Source organism: Mustelus asterias, chromosome 19 (genome assembly GCF_964213995.1).
Source record: "Mustelus asterias chromosome 19, sMusAst1.hap1.1, whole genome shotgun sequence".
NCBI classification, from domain to species: Eukaryota; Metazoa; Chordata; class Chondrichthyes; order Carcharhiniformes; family Triakidae; genus Mustelus; species Mustelus asterias.
Window position 1 is genome coordinate 68,673,980 of NC_135819.1, and position 18,079 is coordinate 68,692,058.

The 18,079-nt window shown below is 43.9% G+C and overlaps 1 protein-coding gene across 1 annotated transcript in view; it reads right to left on the reverse strand.

Moving 5' to 3' along the window:
• Positions 1–18,079, reverse strand: part of lrguk (leucine-rich repeats and guanylate kinase domain containing) — a 158,735-nt gene that overhangs the window by 34,261 nt on the left and 106,395 nt on the right. The window contains exons 16-17 of the mRNA XM_078235820.1: positions 15,884–16,035; positions 1,556–1,644 (exon numbers count right to left, since the gene is read on the reverse strand). Coding sequence (XP_078091946.1) covers positions 1,556–1,644; positions 15,884–16,035 — 241 coding nt within the window. The remainder of the gene's footprint in view (positions 1–1,555; positions 1,645–15,883; positions 16,036–18,079) is intronic.

The window sequence follows — 18,079 nt, forward strand, 5'->3', positions numbered from 1 at the left end:
AGCAGCACTCCATGTTCAAATATATATTTCCTCTATTTAAAACCTGATCTAATAAGTAAAAGTGAAATGTTACCCATATATTAAAAATCAGTTTAATTTATAGTGGACCGCAGTAACGTTGATGTTGCACGACAGAATGCCACACATCATGAACTATTCAGTAAATTGCTGTCCTCTGACAGTGGGTGAGTTAACAAAGCTGCCTCATAGGTGAGGAAGGCCCCAACAGCTGTCTGGAGTGCCAGTCCTCTGGTCTGCTGCTAGGAGGCTGAGTCCAAGCAAGAGGCTGGCCTATTCCCATCTCCGCAAGGGCCAACTGGAAAATTCCTAATAATTCGTCTGTCACCTACTTTAGTTGGTTACTCACCATTTGTTGGTGGGTAACCCTTCCACCTCCAATGCTGTCTCCAGAAAAATGACTTGGGGCAGAGTGGAGTCAACAAACTCTCAGCCTGAATTTTCATGCCTGCCCGTGGCAAAATTTGCCCCATGGATCGGTCCCTGATGTGGAACCTACAATTACATTCAGAGCCTCTGGGCTAAGGAGGATGCTGATGATCACCTTTCAGCCATTCCTGCTGAATGATACAATTGAATAACCTGCTCATATTCAAAGGAAATTTTAACTTGTCCGGCAGGAAAGCGTTGGGATTGGGTACAAGGATGGTTTTACACCATGCCCAAAGTCAACTGTCTGTAATCGAGGGAGAAAATTGAGAAGGAGAAAACAAACAAGCTGAACAAGTAAGTTGACATTTTTTTCCCCCTCACATTCACAATGCAGAAGCACTCATTAATATCACTGATCGTCCAGCTGCCAGTAAGCACAATATCGCCCCTCAGTGAATTAGGAGTTTACATAACAACTACACAGAAAGGTCAGTGATCTGCATGGATAAAGTATATATTCTAAGTACCTGGTGAGTGATGAAAACCGTTTTCACATGTTCTTTCATTCTGTCAGCAGTTTGCCCAGCTAGAAAAAGGCTCAGTGACATTGCTGTAGGCAGCAGTATGAGACTTATTTCAAGAGTCGGACTTTGCAGCATAAGCCATCCAAAACTGAGAGTACATAGAAGGCCCAGTCTACCCCAAGAATCAACCCGTGTCTAGTACTTTCTACAAAGCACCTAATCGTTGGAAAGCCTAACCCCAATTACTGTATGGGCTCACAAAAGTGAGGATGGGAGGGGTGGGGGTTGCTACCAGTGAGGTATTTGTATTTGATTCACCAGTAAGAGCTATCACCTTCAGTAGAGAAAGAAAGAAAATGATGATGGAAGGTTGGAAATTACACAATCTTGTCCCCCACCCTCCACCCACATCAGTAAAAAGGTGAACTAGCATCCTCCACTAGTGGACAGAGTCTTTGTAATAGAATGTCAATGTATTGAGCAGTTCTTCCTGCATTGAAATAAGTTGTTAAAATGTCTAGTGAAAGCAAAACCTATTTAACCCTCTCCATTAGGAATATAGCAATGTCAAATTGGTGAGCAGCAGTTCTGGTCAACACATTGTTGAACCTCATTGATTAGAAAAATGAAAGGCCAGTTACCTTCTGAACAGGTAGGTGTGTGGGCTTGCAGGTTGTCCCTTCACAGCTTCCCGCGCCATCTTTTGGCGTTGTTCAATAGAACATTGTTCCTAAATAACAAAGAAAATCAACTTGAAGATAACGGTAACATTGCAAAAGATATTTACGTGAAGCTAACAGAATCAAACAGGAGCTCACAGACAATGGATAAAGAAACATATTTTATCCAGTGGATAAATTTCTTCCATAAAATGGAAATTCTTTTGTGATTATGAATGATATTATTAAAACTGTGACATCTGTGCTTATATATCAGTCCATGTACACAGATTTAATTATCCTAATTAAAGCTTTCTAACCACAGTGACATGATATAAGCAAGTTCAGGGACTCAATAGAAGATACATGTTTACATCTTCTGAACTAATATACACAAATTAATTAGCACAGTGGTTACCACAGCTGCCTCACAGCGCCAGGGACCTGGGTTCAATTCCCGGTTTGGTCACTGTCTATGCGGAGTCTGCATATTCTCCCCATGTTTGCGTGGCTTTCCTCTGGGTGCTCCGGTTTCCTCCCACAGTCTGAAAGAGATGCTGGTTAGGTGTGTTGGCCATGCTAAATTGTCCCTCAGTGTACCCGAACAGGTGCTGGAGTGTGGCAGCTCAGGGATTTTCACAGTAACTTGTACATATTACAGAGAAGGAGGTGCTGGAAGTCTTAAAGCGCATCAAGGTAGATAAATCCCTGGGACCTGATGAAGTGTATCCCAGGACGTTGTGGGAGGCGAGGGAAGAAATTACAGATCCCCTAGCAGAGATATTTGAATCATCGACAGCCACAGGTAAGGTGCCTGAAGATTGGAGGGTGGCAAATGTTGTGCCTTTGTTTAAGAATGGCTGCAGGGAAAAGCCTGGGAACTACAGGCTGGTGAGCCTAACATCTGCAGTGAGTAAGTTGTTAGAAGGTATTCTGAAAGACGGGATCCACAGGCATTTAGAGAGGCAAGGACTGATTAGGAGCTGTCAGCATGGCTTTGTGAGTGGAAAATCATGCCTCACAAATTTGATTGAGTTTTTTGAAGGGGTAATCAAGAAGGTAGATGAGGGCAGTGCAGTTGATGTTGTCTACATGGACTTCAGCAAGGCCTTTGACAAAGTACAGCATGGTAGGTTGTTGCATAAGGTTAAATTTCACAGGATCCAGGATGAGATAGCCAAATGAATACAAAATTAGCTTGATGACAGAAGATTGTAGGTGATTGTAGAAGGTTGTTTTTCAAACTGGAGGCCTGTGACCAGCGGTGTGCCTCAGGGATCGGTGCTGGGTCCACTGTTATTTGTCATTTCTTTTAATGATTTGGATGAGAGTTTAGGAGGCAAAGTTATTAAGTTTGCAGATGACACCAAGATTGGTGGCATAGTGGACAGTGAAGAAGGTTATCTCAGATTGCAAGGGGATCTTGATCAATTGGGCCAGTGGGCTGACGAATGGCAGATGGAGTTTAATTTAGATAAATGCGAGATGATGCATTTTGGTAGATCGAACCAGGGCAGGACTTACTCAGCTAATAGTAGGGTGTTGGGGAGAGTTATAGAACAAAGAGACTTAGAGGTACTGGTTCATAGCTCCTTGAAAGTGGAGTCACAGGTGGACAGAGTGATGAAGAAGGCATTTGGCATGATTCATTTCATTGGTCAGAACATTGAATACCGGAGTTGGGCTGTCTTGTTGAAGTTGTACAAGACATTGATAAGGCCACACTTGGAGTATTGTGCCCAGTTCTGGTCACCCTATTATAGAAATAAATTATTAAACTTCAAAGAGTGATTTATTAGGATGCTACCGGGACTTGACAATTTGAGTTAAAGGAGGGGCTGGATAGACTGGGACTTTTTTCCCTGGAGTGCAGAGACTTAGGGGTGATCTTATCGAGGTCTATAAAATAATGAGGGGCATAGATCAGCTAGATAGTCAACATCTTTTCCCAAAGGGAGTCTAAAACTAGAGGGCATAGGTTTAAGGTGAGAGGGGAGAGATACAAAAGGGTCCAGAGGAGCATTTTTTTCACACACAGGCGGTGAGTGTCTGAAACAAGCTGCCAGAGATAGTATTGGAGGCAGGTACAATTTTTTCTTTTAAAAAGCATTTAGGCAGTTACATGGGTATAGAACGATATGGGCCAAACACGGGTAATTGGGACTAGCTTAGCGGTTGAAAAAAAAGGCTGCATGGACAAATTTTGCCGAAGGCTTTGTTTCAATGCTATGAACCTCTATGACTCTATAACTTCATTGCAGTGTTAATGGAAGCCTGCTTGTGACACTAATAAATAAACTTTAAGAACTATCAACTGTAACAATTGAAAAAAATAGCAGATAAGTAAGTCAGAGTACTAGAAGTTGAAGGTGACTCCACAATACAAGACATAGTGAAAATAGAATGAAGCATATAAAGTGCTCTAATTATGCCAAGATTTCTTTGATGAGGGTGCATGGATCCTGTCATCAGCCAAAAATGCTTTCCACTTATATCATGTCCTTAAATTAGTGAAAGCCCCAGGCATTTCAGAGGTGAGAAATGTTATGTATTAATATTGATTCTTGGTAGCTGCACTAAGCACTGTATGTTAATATATTCATGTATTCACCAGAAAGTCACGTCACAGATTACTAGCGCAGGGAAACTGCCAGAGTGAAGAAGCATCCATGTAGTGAACACCACCCAATAAATCAAGCTCCGTTATTTTTAACCCTCTGTGCTTCCTAGTGCCAATTCTCCATGTACAACATGAACAGGTGCTGGGCTGGAGATTTGGAGATACAGTAAGAAGTTTAACAACACCAGGTTAAAGTCCAACAGGTTTATTTGGTAGCAAAAGCCACACAAGCTTTCGAGGCTCTGAGCCCCTTCTTCAGGTGAGTGGGAATTCTGTTCACAAACAGAACTTATAAGACACAGACTCAATTTACATGAATAATGGTTGGAATGCGAATACTTACAACTAATCCAGTCTTTAAGAAACAAAACAATGGGAGTGGAGAGAGCATCAAGACAGGCTAAAAAGATGTGTATTGTCTCCAGACAAGACAGCCAGTGAAACTCTGCAGGTCCACGCAACTGTGGGAGTTACAAATAGTGTGACATAAATTCTGATTCTAGGATCGCATGATAAAGACTCAGGAGGAAAAAAGCAGAAATATTTATGTGAAATAGTGTGACATAAACCCAATATCCCGGTTGAGGCCGTCCTTGTGTGTGCGGAACCTGGCTATCAGTTTCTGCTCCGCGACTCTGCGCTGTCGTGTGTTGCGAAGGCCGCCTTGGAGAACGCTTACCCGAATATCAGAGGCCGAATGCCCGTGACCGCTGAAGTGCTCCCCAACAGGAAGAGAACAGTCTTGCCTGGTGATTGTCGAGCGGTGTTCATTCATCCGTTGTCGCAGCGTCTGCATAGTTTCCCCAATGTACCATGCCTCGGGACATCCTTTCTTGCAGCGTATCAGGTAGACAACGTTGGCCGAGTTGCAAGAGTATGTACCGTGTACCTGGTGGATGGTGTTCTCACGTGAGATGATGGCATCTGTGTCGATGATCCCTTCGTTGTCCAGTACTTCCCCGGAGCGGAGAAGCTACGGCATCTCCTCCGGAGCCTTCAACATGTCATTGATGAAGACGAACATCTCGCCAAGGCCATCCCCACACCCCCACTTCTTGCCTTCAAACAACCGCACAACCTCAAACAGACCATTGTCCGCAGCAAACTACCCAGCCTTCAGGAGAACAGTGACCAAGACACCACACAACCCTGCCACAGCAACCTCTGCAAGACGTGCCGGATCATCGACACAGATGCCATCATCTCACGTGAGAACACCATCCACCAGGTACACGGTACATACTCTTGCAACTCGGCCAACGTTGTCTACCTGATACGCTGCAAGAAAGGATGTCCCGAGGCATGGTACATTGGGGAAACTATGCAGACGCTGCGACAACGGATGAATGAACACCGCTCGACAATCACCAGGCAAGACTGTTCTCTTCCTGTTGGGGAGCACTTCAGCGGTCACGGGCATTCGGCCTCTGATATTCGGGTAAGCGTTCTCCAAGGCGGCCTTCGCAACACACGACAGCGCAGAGTCGCGGAGCAGAAACTGATAGCCAGGTTCCGCACACACAAGGACGGCCTCAACCGGGATATTGGGTTTATGTCACACTATTTCACATAAATATTTCTGCTTTTTTCCTCCTGAGTCTTTATCATGCGATCCTAGAATCAGAATTTATGTCACACTATTTGTAACTCCCACAGTTGCGTGGACCTGCAGAGTTTCACTGGCTGTCTTGTCTGGAGACAATACACATCTTTTTAGCCTGTCTTGATGCTCTCTCCACTCCCATTGTTTTGTTTCTTAAAGACTGGATTAGTTGTAAGTATTCGCATTCCAACCATTATTCATGTAAATTGAGTCTGTGTCTTATAAGTTCTGTTTGTGAACAGAATTCCCACTCACCTGAAGAAGGGGCTCAGAGCCTCGAAAGCTTGTGTGGCTTTTGCTACCAAATAAACCTGTTGGACTTTAACCTGGTGTTGTTAAACTTCTTACTGTGTTTACCCCAGTCCAACGCCGGCATCTCCACATCATGATTTGGAGATAACCAAAGATGAGGCCAAAAATATAGGCTGGAGAGGATTGAAGTTGTGGCAGAGGGTGCAATGAGAGTCTTTCAGAGTCAAGATGGCTGAGAGGTTCTTTTTATTCATTCTTGGGACATGGGCATCGCTGGCTGGCCAGCATTTTATTGCCCATCCCAGTTGCCATTGAGAAGGTGGTGATGAGCTGCCTTCTTGAATCACTGCAGTCCATGTGCTGTGGGTTGACCCACAATGCCGTTAGGGAGGGAATTTCTGGATTTTGACCCAGCGACTGTGAAGGAACGGCGATATATTTCCAAGTCAGGATGGTGAGTGGCTTGGAGGGGAACTTACAGGTGGTGATGTTCCCATGTATCTGCTGCCCTTGTCCTTCCAGATGGAATTGGTCGCGGGTGCTGGGAAATATGCATATTGACATTGGTCCCAATTATAATGCCATCCAATTCTAAACCAAAAAAGATGAAATGTCTCATTTGTCTGGAATGAATCCCGAGTGGGAATAGGCACATGACCAACCTGCTGTAAATTCAAACCAATTGCAATCTCACCCAGAAAGGCTCCTAGGTAACTGCAGGGTAAAATGGAAAAATTAATTAAGTATCAAGTGGGCTTGAGGGACATTATCTTGGGCATAAAAATCTCCAGATCAACATACTGGACCTGACTAGTGGGTGACTGATTTTAACGTAGTCTCTAAAATAGAGCTCAAGAGCAAAGAGAATATGGAAAGTTTGGATAAGACAATGGTTTAAGCCATGCAGAGGGATCTGGGTGTACAGGTCCACAGATCCTTGTAAATGGCAACATAGGTGGATAAGGTGGTCAAGAAGGCATACAGCTTGCTTGCCTCCATCGTCCGGGGCATCGAGTATAAAAGTTGGCAAGTTATGTTACAGCAGTTACGCCGCATTTGGAATTTTGCGTGCAGTTCTGGTTGCCATACCACCAGACGGACATGGATGCTTTGGAGAGGGTGCAGAGAAGGTTTACCAGGATGTTGCCTGGTCTGAGGGGTTTTAGGTATGAGGAGAGGTTGGAGAAACTCAGATTGTTTTCACTGGAAAAATGGAGGCTGAGGGGCGACCGGATAGAAGTCTACAAAATTATGAGAGGCATAGATAGGGTGGATAGTCAGAGGCTTTTTCCCAGGGTGGAAGCATCAACTACAAGAGGGCACAGGTTTAAGGTGAGAGCTGGTAAGTTTAGGGGAGACGTGCCAGGAAAGCTTTTCACAGAGGGTGGTGGGTGCTTGGAACTCACTGCCAGTGGAGGTGGTGGAAGCAGGCACATTAGCAACGTTCAAGATGTATCTTGATAGTTACATGAATGGGAGGCGCGTATAGGCGCAGGCTTGGAGGGCTGAAATGCCTGTTCCCGTGCTGTATTGTTCTTTGTTCATATGTTAAACCAATATATGATGTGATCAGCCCATTGGAGAAAATACATTAGATCTATTAAGATCCAATACTTCTAAACTTGTCGGGCTCCTGGCTGGTTTCCCATTCTCTAATCTCCATAAACTTAAGGTCATCCAAAACTCTGTTACCTCCACCAAGTCCCAATTCACCATCATCCCTGTGCTTGCTGACTTACAATGGATCCTGATCAAGGATTTTAAAATGTCACCCTTGTTTTCAAATCCCTAAATGGCCTCCCTGTCTCTGTACAAAGAACAAAGAAAATTACAGCACAGGAACAGGCCCTTCGGCCCTCCAAGCCTGCACCGACCACGCTGCCCGATTTAACTAAAACCCTCTACCCTTCCGGGGACCATATCCCTCTATCCCCATCCTCTTCATGTATTTGTCAAGACGTCCCTTAAAAGTCACTACCATATCAGCTTCCACTACCTCCCCCGGCAACGAGTTCCAGGCACCCACTACTCTCTGTGTAAAAAATCTGCCTCGTACATCTCCTTTAAACCTTAACCCCTCACACCTTAAACCTGTGCCCCCTAGTAATTGGCTCTTCCACCCTGGAAAAAGCTTCTGACTATCCACTCTGTCCATGCCTCTCATAATTTTGTAGACTTCTATCAGGTCGCCCCTCAACCTCCGTTGTTCCAGTGAGAATAAACCAAGTTTCTCCAACCTCTCCTCATAGCTAATGCCCTCCATACCAGGCAACATCCTGGTAAATCTTTACTGTACCCTCTCCAAAGCCTCCACATTTTTCTGGTAGTGTGGCGACCAGAATTGAACACTATATTCCAAGTGCAGCCTAACTAAGGTTCTATAAAGCTGCAACATGACTTGCCAATTTTTAAACTCAATGCCCCGGCCGATGAAGGCAAGCATGCTGTATGCCTTTTTGACTACCTTCTCCACCTGCATTGCCACTTTCAATGACCTGTGTACCTGTACATCCAGATCCCTTTGCCTATCAATACTCTTAAGGGTTCTGCCAATTACTGTATATTTCCTACCTGTATTAGACCTTCCAAAATGCATTACCTCACATTTGTCCGGATTAAACTCCATCTGCCATCTCTCCGCCCAAGTCTCCAACTGATCTCACATTTGTAATCTCCTCTGCCTTTGTAACTCAAGATATCTGCACTCATCTGATTATGGCCACTGAATACTCCATCAGTGGCCGTGCCTTCAGCTCAATCGGCCTTAAACTCTGGAATTCCCTCTTTAACACTCTTCATCCTCTTAAAATCTCAATAGAACCTACCTTTTTGACCAAGCTTTGTTCACTGACCTAGTATCCTTTTTTATATCATATCTTGTTTTGTAAGGCTCCTGTGCAGAGCCTTGGAGTGTTTAATTATGTTAAGGACTCCATATAAATACAAGTGGTGATTATTGAATGTGCATTTTAAGTATGTTATTGTTGTTGAAAGGATGGAATCGAAGGGCAGCACGATGGCACAGTGGTTAGCACTGCTGCCTCACAGTGCCAGGGACCCGAGTTCAATTCCCGGCTTGGGTCACTGTCTGTGTGGAGTTTGCACGTTTTCCCCGTATCTATGTGGATTTTCTCCGGGTGCTCCGGTTTCCTCCCACAGTCCAAAGATGTGCGGGTTAGGTTGATTGGCCATGCTAAATTGCCACTTAGTGTCAGGGGGACTAGCAAGGTAAATACGTGAGGTTATGGGGATAGGGGCTGGGTGGGATTGTGGTCAGTGCAGGCCTGATGGACTGAATGGGCTCTTTCTGCACTGTAGGGATTCTATATTCTATGACTAGCAAAGAGAACTATAGGTAGAAAGAGGGCAGTAAAGAGCTTGTGAGAGATATGATGGTGCTTCAAAACTATTCTACTGAATTAAAAGCCATTGTATTTAAACACTGATGTTAATGACAAATATAAATAGGGGATTTAGCTGTGAAACGTTGTGGTTGGCAACAGCATTAAGAAGTTTAATTACTCGTCATGTACCCAGGGTATGCTGGTAATCACATAATTTTAACTATGTTAATTAAATTTTAATGCACCGTGGAGCAAAGTAACAACATCCCAACCAAGTCAACAACAACAACTTGTACTTATACAGGACATTTAACGTAGAAAAATTATCCAAGGTTCCCCACAGTTATAAGGAAATATTGACACAGAGCCAAAGAAGGAAAAATTAGGGCGGGTGGCCAAATACTTAACCCGAGTGGTAGGTTAAAAACATAGGAAAACGAACAAAGGTAGAGCCTGGTCTGTTGGTCTGTTGAGCCTGTCCTGCCATTTAATATGATAAGAGTTTTAACAACACCAGGTTAAAGTTCAACAGGTTTATTTGGTAGCAAATACCATTAGCTTTCGGAGCGCTGCTCCTTCGTCAGATGGAGTGGAAATTTGTCTCATCAGACACATTTCCACTCCATCTGATGAAGGAGCAGCGCTCCGAAAGCTAATGGTATTTGCTACCAAATAAACCTGTTGGACTTTAACCTGGTGTTGTTAAAACTCTTACTGTGTTCACCCCAGTCCAGCGCCGGCATCTCCACATCATTTAATATGATCACAGCTGATCTTTTGCCTCAACTCCACTTTCCCACCCTTTCTCCATCTCTCTTGATTTGCTGAGAAACCAAAATCCTGTCTATCTCAGCCTTAAATATATTAAACAAGGGAGCATCCACAACCTCTGGGGTAGAAAATGCCAGAGTCACAACTCTTTGACTGAAGAAATTTCTCTCTATCTCAGCCTGAAATGATCAGCCGCTTATCCTGTGCCCTTGTGTTTTGGATTTCCCAGCCAGGAGAACCAACTCAATGTCCACCCTGTCAAGCTCCTTCAGAATCTGGTATGTTTCAATGAGATCGCCTCTCATTCTCCTGTACTCCAGACAGTGTAGACCCAATTTACGTAGCCTCTCATCATAGGGCAACCCAGGAACCAACCCAGTGAATCTTTGCTGTAACATCTCCATAACAAGAATACCCTTCTTTAAATATGGAGACCAAAACTGTGCACAGTACTCCAAGTCTGGTCTCACCAAAGCACAATTGTAGCAAGACTTGCTTTAAGGAGGATCTGAGGAGAGGGAGTCAGTTCTCTGTCCCAGATCATGTCGTCAGCAATAGCAAAAGAAACAATTAACAAAAAAAATTAACCTAATGTTGGGACTCCTGCCCGCAATTTTGTAAAAGAAAACAGGCCAGGTCGAAAATTCAGAGGAAACTATCCCATTAAATTAAATAAACTAAGGCCCCAAATTCTGCGATCTATCACCAGCAGAGCGATGGGGTAGGACTTCCTGCTTCACACAAATATCTGAGCGTCCCCATCAATCGATGAGATGCATGTGGGAGGCCCAGTAAATGTATGGGGGGTGGAGGGGGTAGGTCATCTTGTTCTGGTATGGAAACAGGCACTTCAACCCAACTTGTCCATGTCGCCCCTTTTTTTTTAAACCACTAAGCTAGTCCCAATTGCCCGTGTTTGTCCCATATCCCTCTATAGCCATCTTACCCATGCAACTGTCTAAACGCTTTTTAAAAGACAAAATTGTACTCGCCTCTACTACCTCTGGCAGCTCGTTCCAGACACTCACTACCCTCCATGTGAAAAAATTGCCCCTCTGGACCCTTTTGCATCTCTCCCCTCTCAAATTAAACCTATGCTCTCTAGCTTTAGACTCCCCTACCTTTGGGAAAAGATATTGACTATCTAGCTGATCGATGCCCCTCATTATTTTATAGCCCTCTATAAGATAACCCTTAAGCCTCCTATGCGCCAGAGAAAAAAGTCCCAGCCTATCCAGCCTCTCCTTATAACTCAAACCATCAAGTCCCGGTAGCATCCTAGTAAATCTTTTCTGCACTCTTTCGAATTTAATAATATCCTTTCTATAATAGTGACCAGAACTGTACACCGTACTCCAAGTGTGGCCTTACCATTGTCTCGTATAACTTCAACAAGATGTCCCAACTCCTGTATTCAATGTTCTGACCAATGAAACCAAGCATGCCAAATGCCGCCTTCACCATCCTGTCCACCTGTGACTCTGCTTTCAAGGAGCTATGAACCTGTCCCCTAGATCTCTTTGTTCTCTAACTCTCCCCAACTCTCTACCATTAACTGAGTAAGTCCTGCCCTGGTTCGATCTACCAAAATGCATCACCTTGCATTTATCTAAATTAAACTCCATCTGCCATTCATCAGCCCACTGGCCCAATTGATCAAAATCCCATTGCAATCCTAGATAACCTTCTTCACTGTCCACTATGCCACCAATCTTGGTGTCAGCTGCAAACTTACTAACCATGCCTCCTAAATTCTCATCCAAATCATTAATATAAATGACAAATAACAGTGGATGCAGCACCGATCCCTGAGGCACACCGCTGGTCACAGGCCTCCATTGGAAAAACAACCCTCTGCCTTCTGTCATCAAGCCAAATTTGTATCCATTTGGCTACCTCACCCTGGATCCTGTGAAATTTAACCTTATGCAACAACCTACCATGTGGTACCTTGTCAAAGGCCTTGCTGAAGTCCATGTAGACAACATCAACTGGACTGCGCTCATCTACTTTCCTGGTTACCCCTTCAAAAAACTCAATCAAATTTGTGAGACATGATTTTCCACTCACAAAGCCATGCTGACTGTCCCTAATCAGTCCTTGCCTCTCTAAATGCCTGTTGATCCTGTCTTTCAGAATACCTTCTCATAAGTTACCCACTACTGATGTGAGGCTCACCGGCCTGTAGTTCCCAGGCTTTTCCCTGCAGCACTTTTTATACAAAGGCACAACATTTGCCACCCTCCAATCTTCAGGCACCCCACCTGTGGCTGTCGATGATTCAAATATCTCTGCTAGGGGATCCGTAATTTCCTCCCTAGCCTCCCACAATGTCCTGGGATACACTTCATCAGATCCCAGGGATTTATCTACCTTGATGTGCTTTAAGACTTCCAGCACCTCCTTCTCTATTATATGTGCATCCTCAAGACATCACTATTTAATTCCCCAAGTTCTCTAACATCCATGCCTTTCTCAACAGTAAATACTGATGAGAAATATTCATTTAGGATCTCACCCATCTCTTGTGGATCTGCACATAGATGACCTTGTTAATCCTTAAGAGGCCCGACTCTCTCCCAAGTTACTCTTTTGCCCTTTATGTATTTGTAGAATCTCTTTGGATTCTCCTTTGCCTTATCTGCCAAAGCAATCTCGTGTCTCCTCTTTGCCCTCCTGAATTCTCTCTTAACTCTACTCCTACACCCTCTATACTCTTCAAGAGATCCACTTGATCCCAGCTGCCTATGCATGCCTCCTTCTTCTTCTTGACCAGGGCCTCAATATCCCGAGTCATCCAGGGTTCCCTATTTCTACCAGCCTTGTCCTTCACTCTAAGAGGAATTTGCTCACCCTGAACCCTGGTTAACACAATTTTGAAAGCTTCCCACTTACCTGACGTCCCTTTGCTTGCCAACAGACTCCCCCAATTAACTTTTGAAAGTTCCTGTCTGATACCATCAAAATTGGCCTTGCCCCAATTTAGAATTTTAACTTTTGGGCCAGACCTATCATTCTCCATAGCTATCTTAAAACTAATGGAATTATGATCACTGGTCCCAAAATGATCCCTCACTAACACAATTCTGTCATCTGCCCTTCCTTATTTCCTAAGAAGAGGTCAAGTTTTGCCTCCTCGCTAGTCGGATCATCCACATACTGAATGAGAAATTCCCCCTGAATACACTCAACAAATTTCTCTCCATCCAAGCCGCTAATGCTATGGCTGTCCCAGTCAATGCTGGGAAAGTTAAAGTCCCCTACTATTACCACCCTATTTTTCTTGGAGCTATCTGTAATCTCCTTACATATTTGCTCCTTAATTTCCCGTTGACTATTTGGGGACCTATAGTACAACCCTATCAGAGTGATCTCCCCCTTCTTATTTCTCAGTTCTACCCATATAGACTCAGTGGGCGAACCCTCAAATATATCCCCTCTCAGTATTGCCATGATGTTTTCCCTAATCAAAAGTGCAACTCCCCCTCCTCTCTTACCTCCTGTCCTATCTTTCCTATAGCATCTGTATCCTGGAACATTGAGCTGCCAGTCCTGTCCCTCCCTCAGCCATGTTTCAATAATAGCTATAATATCCCAGTCCTATGAACCCATCCATGCCCTGAGTTCATCTGCCTTGCCCGTCAGGCCTCTTGCATTGAAATAAATGCATTTAATCTGGATTACCCTTGCTCTCTGTCCTGCTTTTGCCTGATCTGTCTAGCACTAGGATTACTGACACTGTCTTTACTAGGTAATGTGCTCTCTTTAACTTCTGTGCTGTCCTCAACCTTCTCTTCTGTCCTCAACCTTCTCTTCTGTCTCCCTACTGCTTTGGGTCCCACCCACCCTGCCAAACAAGTTTAAACCCTGCTGAGTGATGAATCCAGTAAGAGGTTTAACAACACCAGGTTAAAGTCCAACAGGTTTATTTGGTAGCAAAAGCCACACAAGCTTTCGGAGCTCTAAGCCCCTTCTTCAGGTGAGTGGAAATTCTGTTCACAAACAGAGCTTATAGTGATGAATCAGCATGAGGACAGTGACAACACGACTCCAATAGGACATGGAAAACAAGAGAGGATGTAAGGGAAGTGACTGTTCAGTGAGTTATGCAGTTCTGGTAACCATGAATTCTTTTTGTTGATTGTTATATATTGTTTTTGCTCATGACTTTTGTTGGAAACTTAAAAGTTGCACTGGAACAGGAAGGAATGTTTCCCTTAGGGGAATTCTCCTTGTGATGATCAATGATGTATTGAAGGATTGTAGGTTTAAATTATGTGCTGCAACCTGGTTATTACAGATGTTGCATTGCAATATCAGACATTACTGAAAGTCTCTCTGATGAGTCTGTCCTGAGGCAGTCTCTTAACAGCTGTTTTTAACCCTAGGTCTTCTTCATCTTAGCTGCCCAAAGTCTGCACCTGGTGAAAACAAATTACCCTCAGCCTAAATCCACTATTAGTATGCTCCACCTTGGCACATCTTATACCCTTCCAACCCAGCAGAATTTGTTGGGGGGAAAGGAATAATTTAAATGAGACATGAACACAGCCCTGTCTAAGAGCAGAATTTAAGGCCCTCTCTCATAGTGACTTTGGTGGCGGAGGGCATTTAATCAGGTGAGTGAATGGTGGATGAGGATCCTGTCAACTTCCCACCTCTTTAAGCCACCCCAGGTAGAAAACTGAAACAGAAAATTGTTTCTCTCTCAGCTACATACCCAGCTCCTCCCATCACATCACCTTGTATACCTCAAACAAAAACCCCAGCTTGCATTGCTTTAAGCAAAGAAATCCCAGGGAATCTCCATTTATAAACAACAGTCCATTAGCCTTCTCCTAAATAATCACTACATAGCTAAAATGACTAATTATCCTGGCTTCCCAGCATATGATCTGCATGTTTTCCAGACATACTGACTACCTGTAAAAAAAAAACACTGAATCTTACATTCTCCCCGTGTCTGCATGGGTTTCCTCCGGGTGCTCCGGTTTCCTCCCACAGTCCAAAGGTGTGCAGGTTAGGTGGATTGGCCATGCTAAATTGACCCTTCATGTTCCAAGATGTGTAGGTTAGGGGGATTCGGGGGTAAGTGGGGAGGCGATGGCCTAGTAGTATCATCCTTGGACTATTAATCCAGAAACTCAACTAATGTTCTCAAGACGCGGGTTCGAATATCGCCATGGCAGATGGTGGAATTTGAATTTAATTAAAAATATCTGGAATTAAGAACCTACTCATGACCATGAAACCATTGTCGATTGTCGGAAAAACCCATCTGGTTCACTAATATCCTTTAGAGAAGGAAATCTGCTATCCGCACCTGGTCTGGTCTACATGTGACTTTGGAGCACAGCAATGTGGTTGACTCTCAACTGCCCTCTACGGGCAACTAGAGACAGGCAATAAATGCTTGCCAGCCGGTGACGCCCATGTCCCATGAATGAATGAAAAAAAATAAAATGCGTGGGGTTACGGGGATAGGGTAGGGGGTTGTGCCTGGGTAAGGTGGTCTTTCAGAGAGTTGGTGCAGACTTGATGGGCTGAATGGCTGCCTTCTGCACTGTAGGGATTCTATGAAAACAGTCCCCCTAAACATAAAATATATCAATAGCACATTATCATCACACAGTTCACATATTGGTGACTAGAATTGGTTAGCTTATCTGCTGTAAAGGCATTTATGGATTTCTATGTGAAACACATATTTTGCTTCTTACCAAGTGAGTTTTTTCTGCGGATAGTCTAGCCTGTATTCTGGAAGAGTAGTTCCTAATAGAGGAGTCCACATATCCAGCAGGTAATCCACTGGATGGTGAAATTTTACTCCAGGTTGCCTGGTTAGGTTCAGTTGGTGTACTCTTTGGCAAATCTATACAAACAGAAAACATTGGATTTTAAAAGCAAACAAGCAATTCAAGACAAGATGGCATCAGTTTTGCCAACTTGTCAACTTAAATTGGAGAAAGTCCTCGATCATCCAAAAGACTTGCTGGGAAGCAATCAAAGGGCCAAGTGGTGTGCAGTTGAGTGTGGTGGTGAATAGTAGAATTGGTCGTCTTCATTTTCAACATGCATGTAGAAACTATCTCTGTCTCTATGGATGTAGTCACGAGGATCATTATGCTGACCGTGTGTGGCAGTGAGTTGGTTATTGAACGAATAACACATAGATTATGTCCTGAACTTCCACCGTGATGAAAGGACTCTGTGTCTTAGCCAAAATGATGCCGGAGCTCTGTTTCCAGAAGTCTCATCCCCAAAACCCAGCATCCACTATTTTGGCCGGGCATGGGAAAGGCCAGACTTCATACATTTGCAATTCACAGAGACAGCAACACCTTTAAAAGTCCAACTACTTTCAAATCAGAAGCACTTTTCATCATTCAGGTTTCTGAAACATGACTCGTGGGTTTCACAAATTTGGGGAAAAGGCCTAAACCTATCAGAGTTCTTTGATGAGGTCAGGTACTCTTTTAGAGTTGGCGTGGAAGGTGTAAGGGAGTAGGGTGGTGGGTGGGAGATTACATGTGTTGGCACTAAATTGGCATGGAGGCTCTGAAAGCCCGTGGGGGTGGTTAGAGTGGCGTAGGTTGATACGGAGGGAATGAGGAGTAATTGGGATGGGTGGAAGAATGAGTTGGCATGAGTTGTCATGCGGGGTGTGAGGAGCTGTGAGGGGTGAGGACTAGAAGGTCTTACGGTTTTATTATAACTGGATGAAGGACCCAGAGAACCGAGAAAGGTCTTTTAAACAGCCCACCTCAACACTTGCCAGCCTGAGGCCGCCTCGGCACTGTTTCTGTCAATGGCGGGCCCGATTACAGTTGGTCCCCACCATCCAGGAGCAAATATCCAGGGGAACTTCCTCCTGACTCATGGGGAGTTCTGAATTTTCCTGACTCTATGTTCCCAACCCGGAGCAAAAATTCAGCACTGTGAGTTCAAAACAGTTGTGAAGGTGAACGTAATCATATTCTCCTTGTGGATCAACATAGAAGGATAAAGATGACCATGAAGGTGACCGTTTTCATGGTGGCATCACAAAGTGCCCAGCTCCAGAAAGATCTGGCCCTTTTTTAGTATCCAACAAAATAACGCTGGCCTGAGGGTAAACAATGGTGAACGTGTACAGCCTAATTCGATAACCCATTTTCCTTCAGGAAGCCTGGTTGTCCTATTTTGCATTTCCAACATTTTGCATTTTTATTCCATCATCCATGGTTTTCTTTTCATCTTTGATATTACTAGCTCATGTTTCCTTCCCTTCGTTGCAAACTTCTATTATGACTGAAATACAAAATGATTGAAACCAACGAGGAGAATTTCTTTATCCTGCCAGAAAGTGGTGTTCTTACGAAACAGCACGCCAGCAATACAAACTGATACTGCAGCAAGTAATTCCTTCAAAAAGAAAAGTTGGGTAAATACCGAGTTATGGCTGGGACCTAAGGCCTCTGGGATAAGTAGTGCAGAGTCAAGCAAATACTGAATGGACCATGGTGATTTCTGTGCGATTGGAGCAATGGACATGGCACCGATCGGAAATGAATAGTAGAGGCCTGGGCCAAGAAAAATGTTATAAAGATTTGCTTAATTATCTTTGCAGGTTGAGGAGAAAAGCTGCAAAAAGCTTTCTTTCCCTTGTGGGATTTGAATAATTAATCACATAAGAGGAACAAGTACAAAACTTGCACTGAGGCAAAAAAGTGCCCATGTAGCATCACATGACAGGAAGGAGAAAGGCTTTGCAGCCTACAGTATCTTGTATATATTTCAGCTTTCAGTGTTCTACAATGGTGGACTGTATCATTTATGTTAGGCAAGAGTTATCGTTAAACCGAACGTTAGACTTCTGTTGGTGCAAGCATAAACACCACTGGGATTCAGAACTGCAACAAGAGAAGTACAAGGTC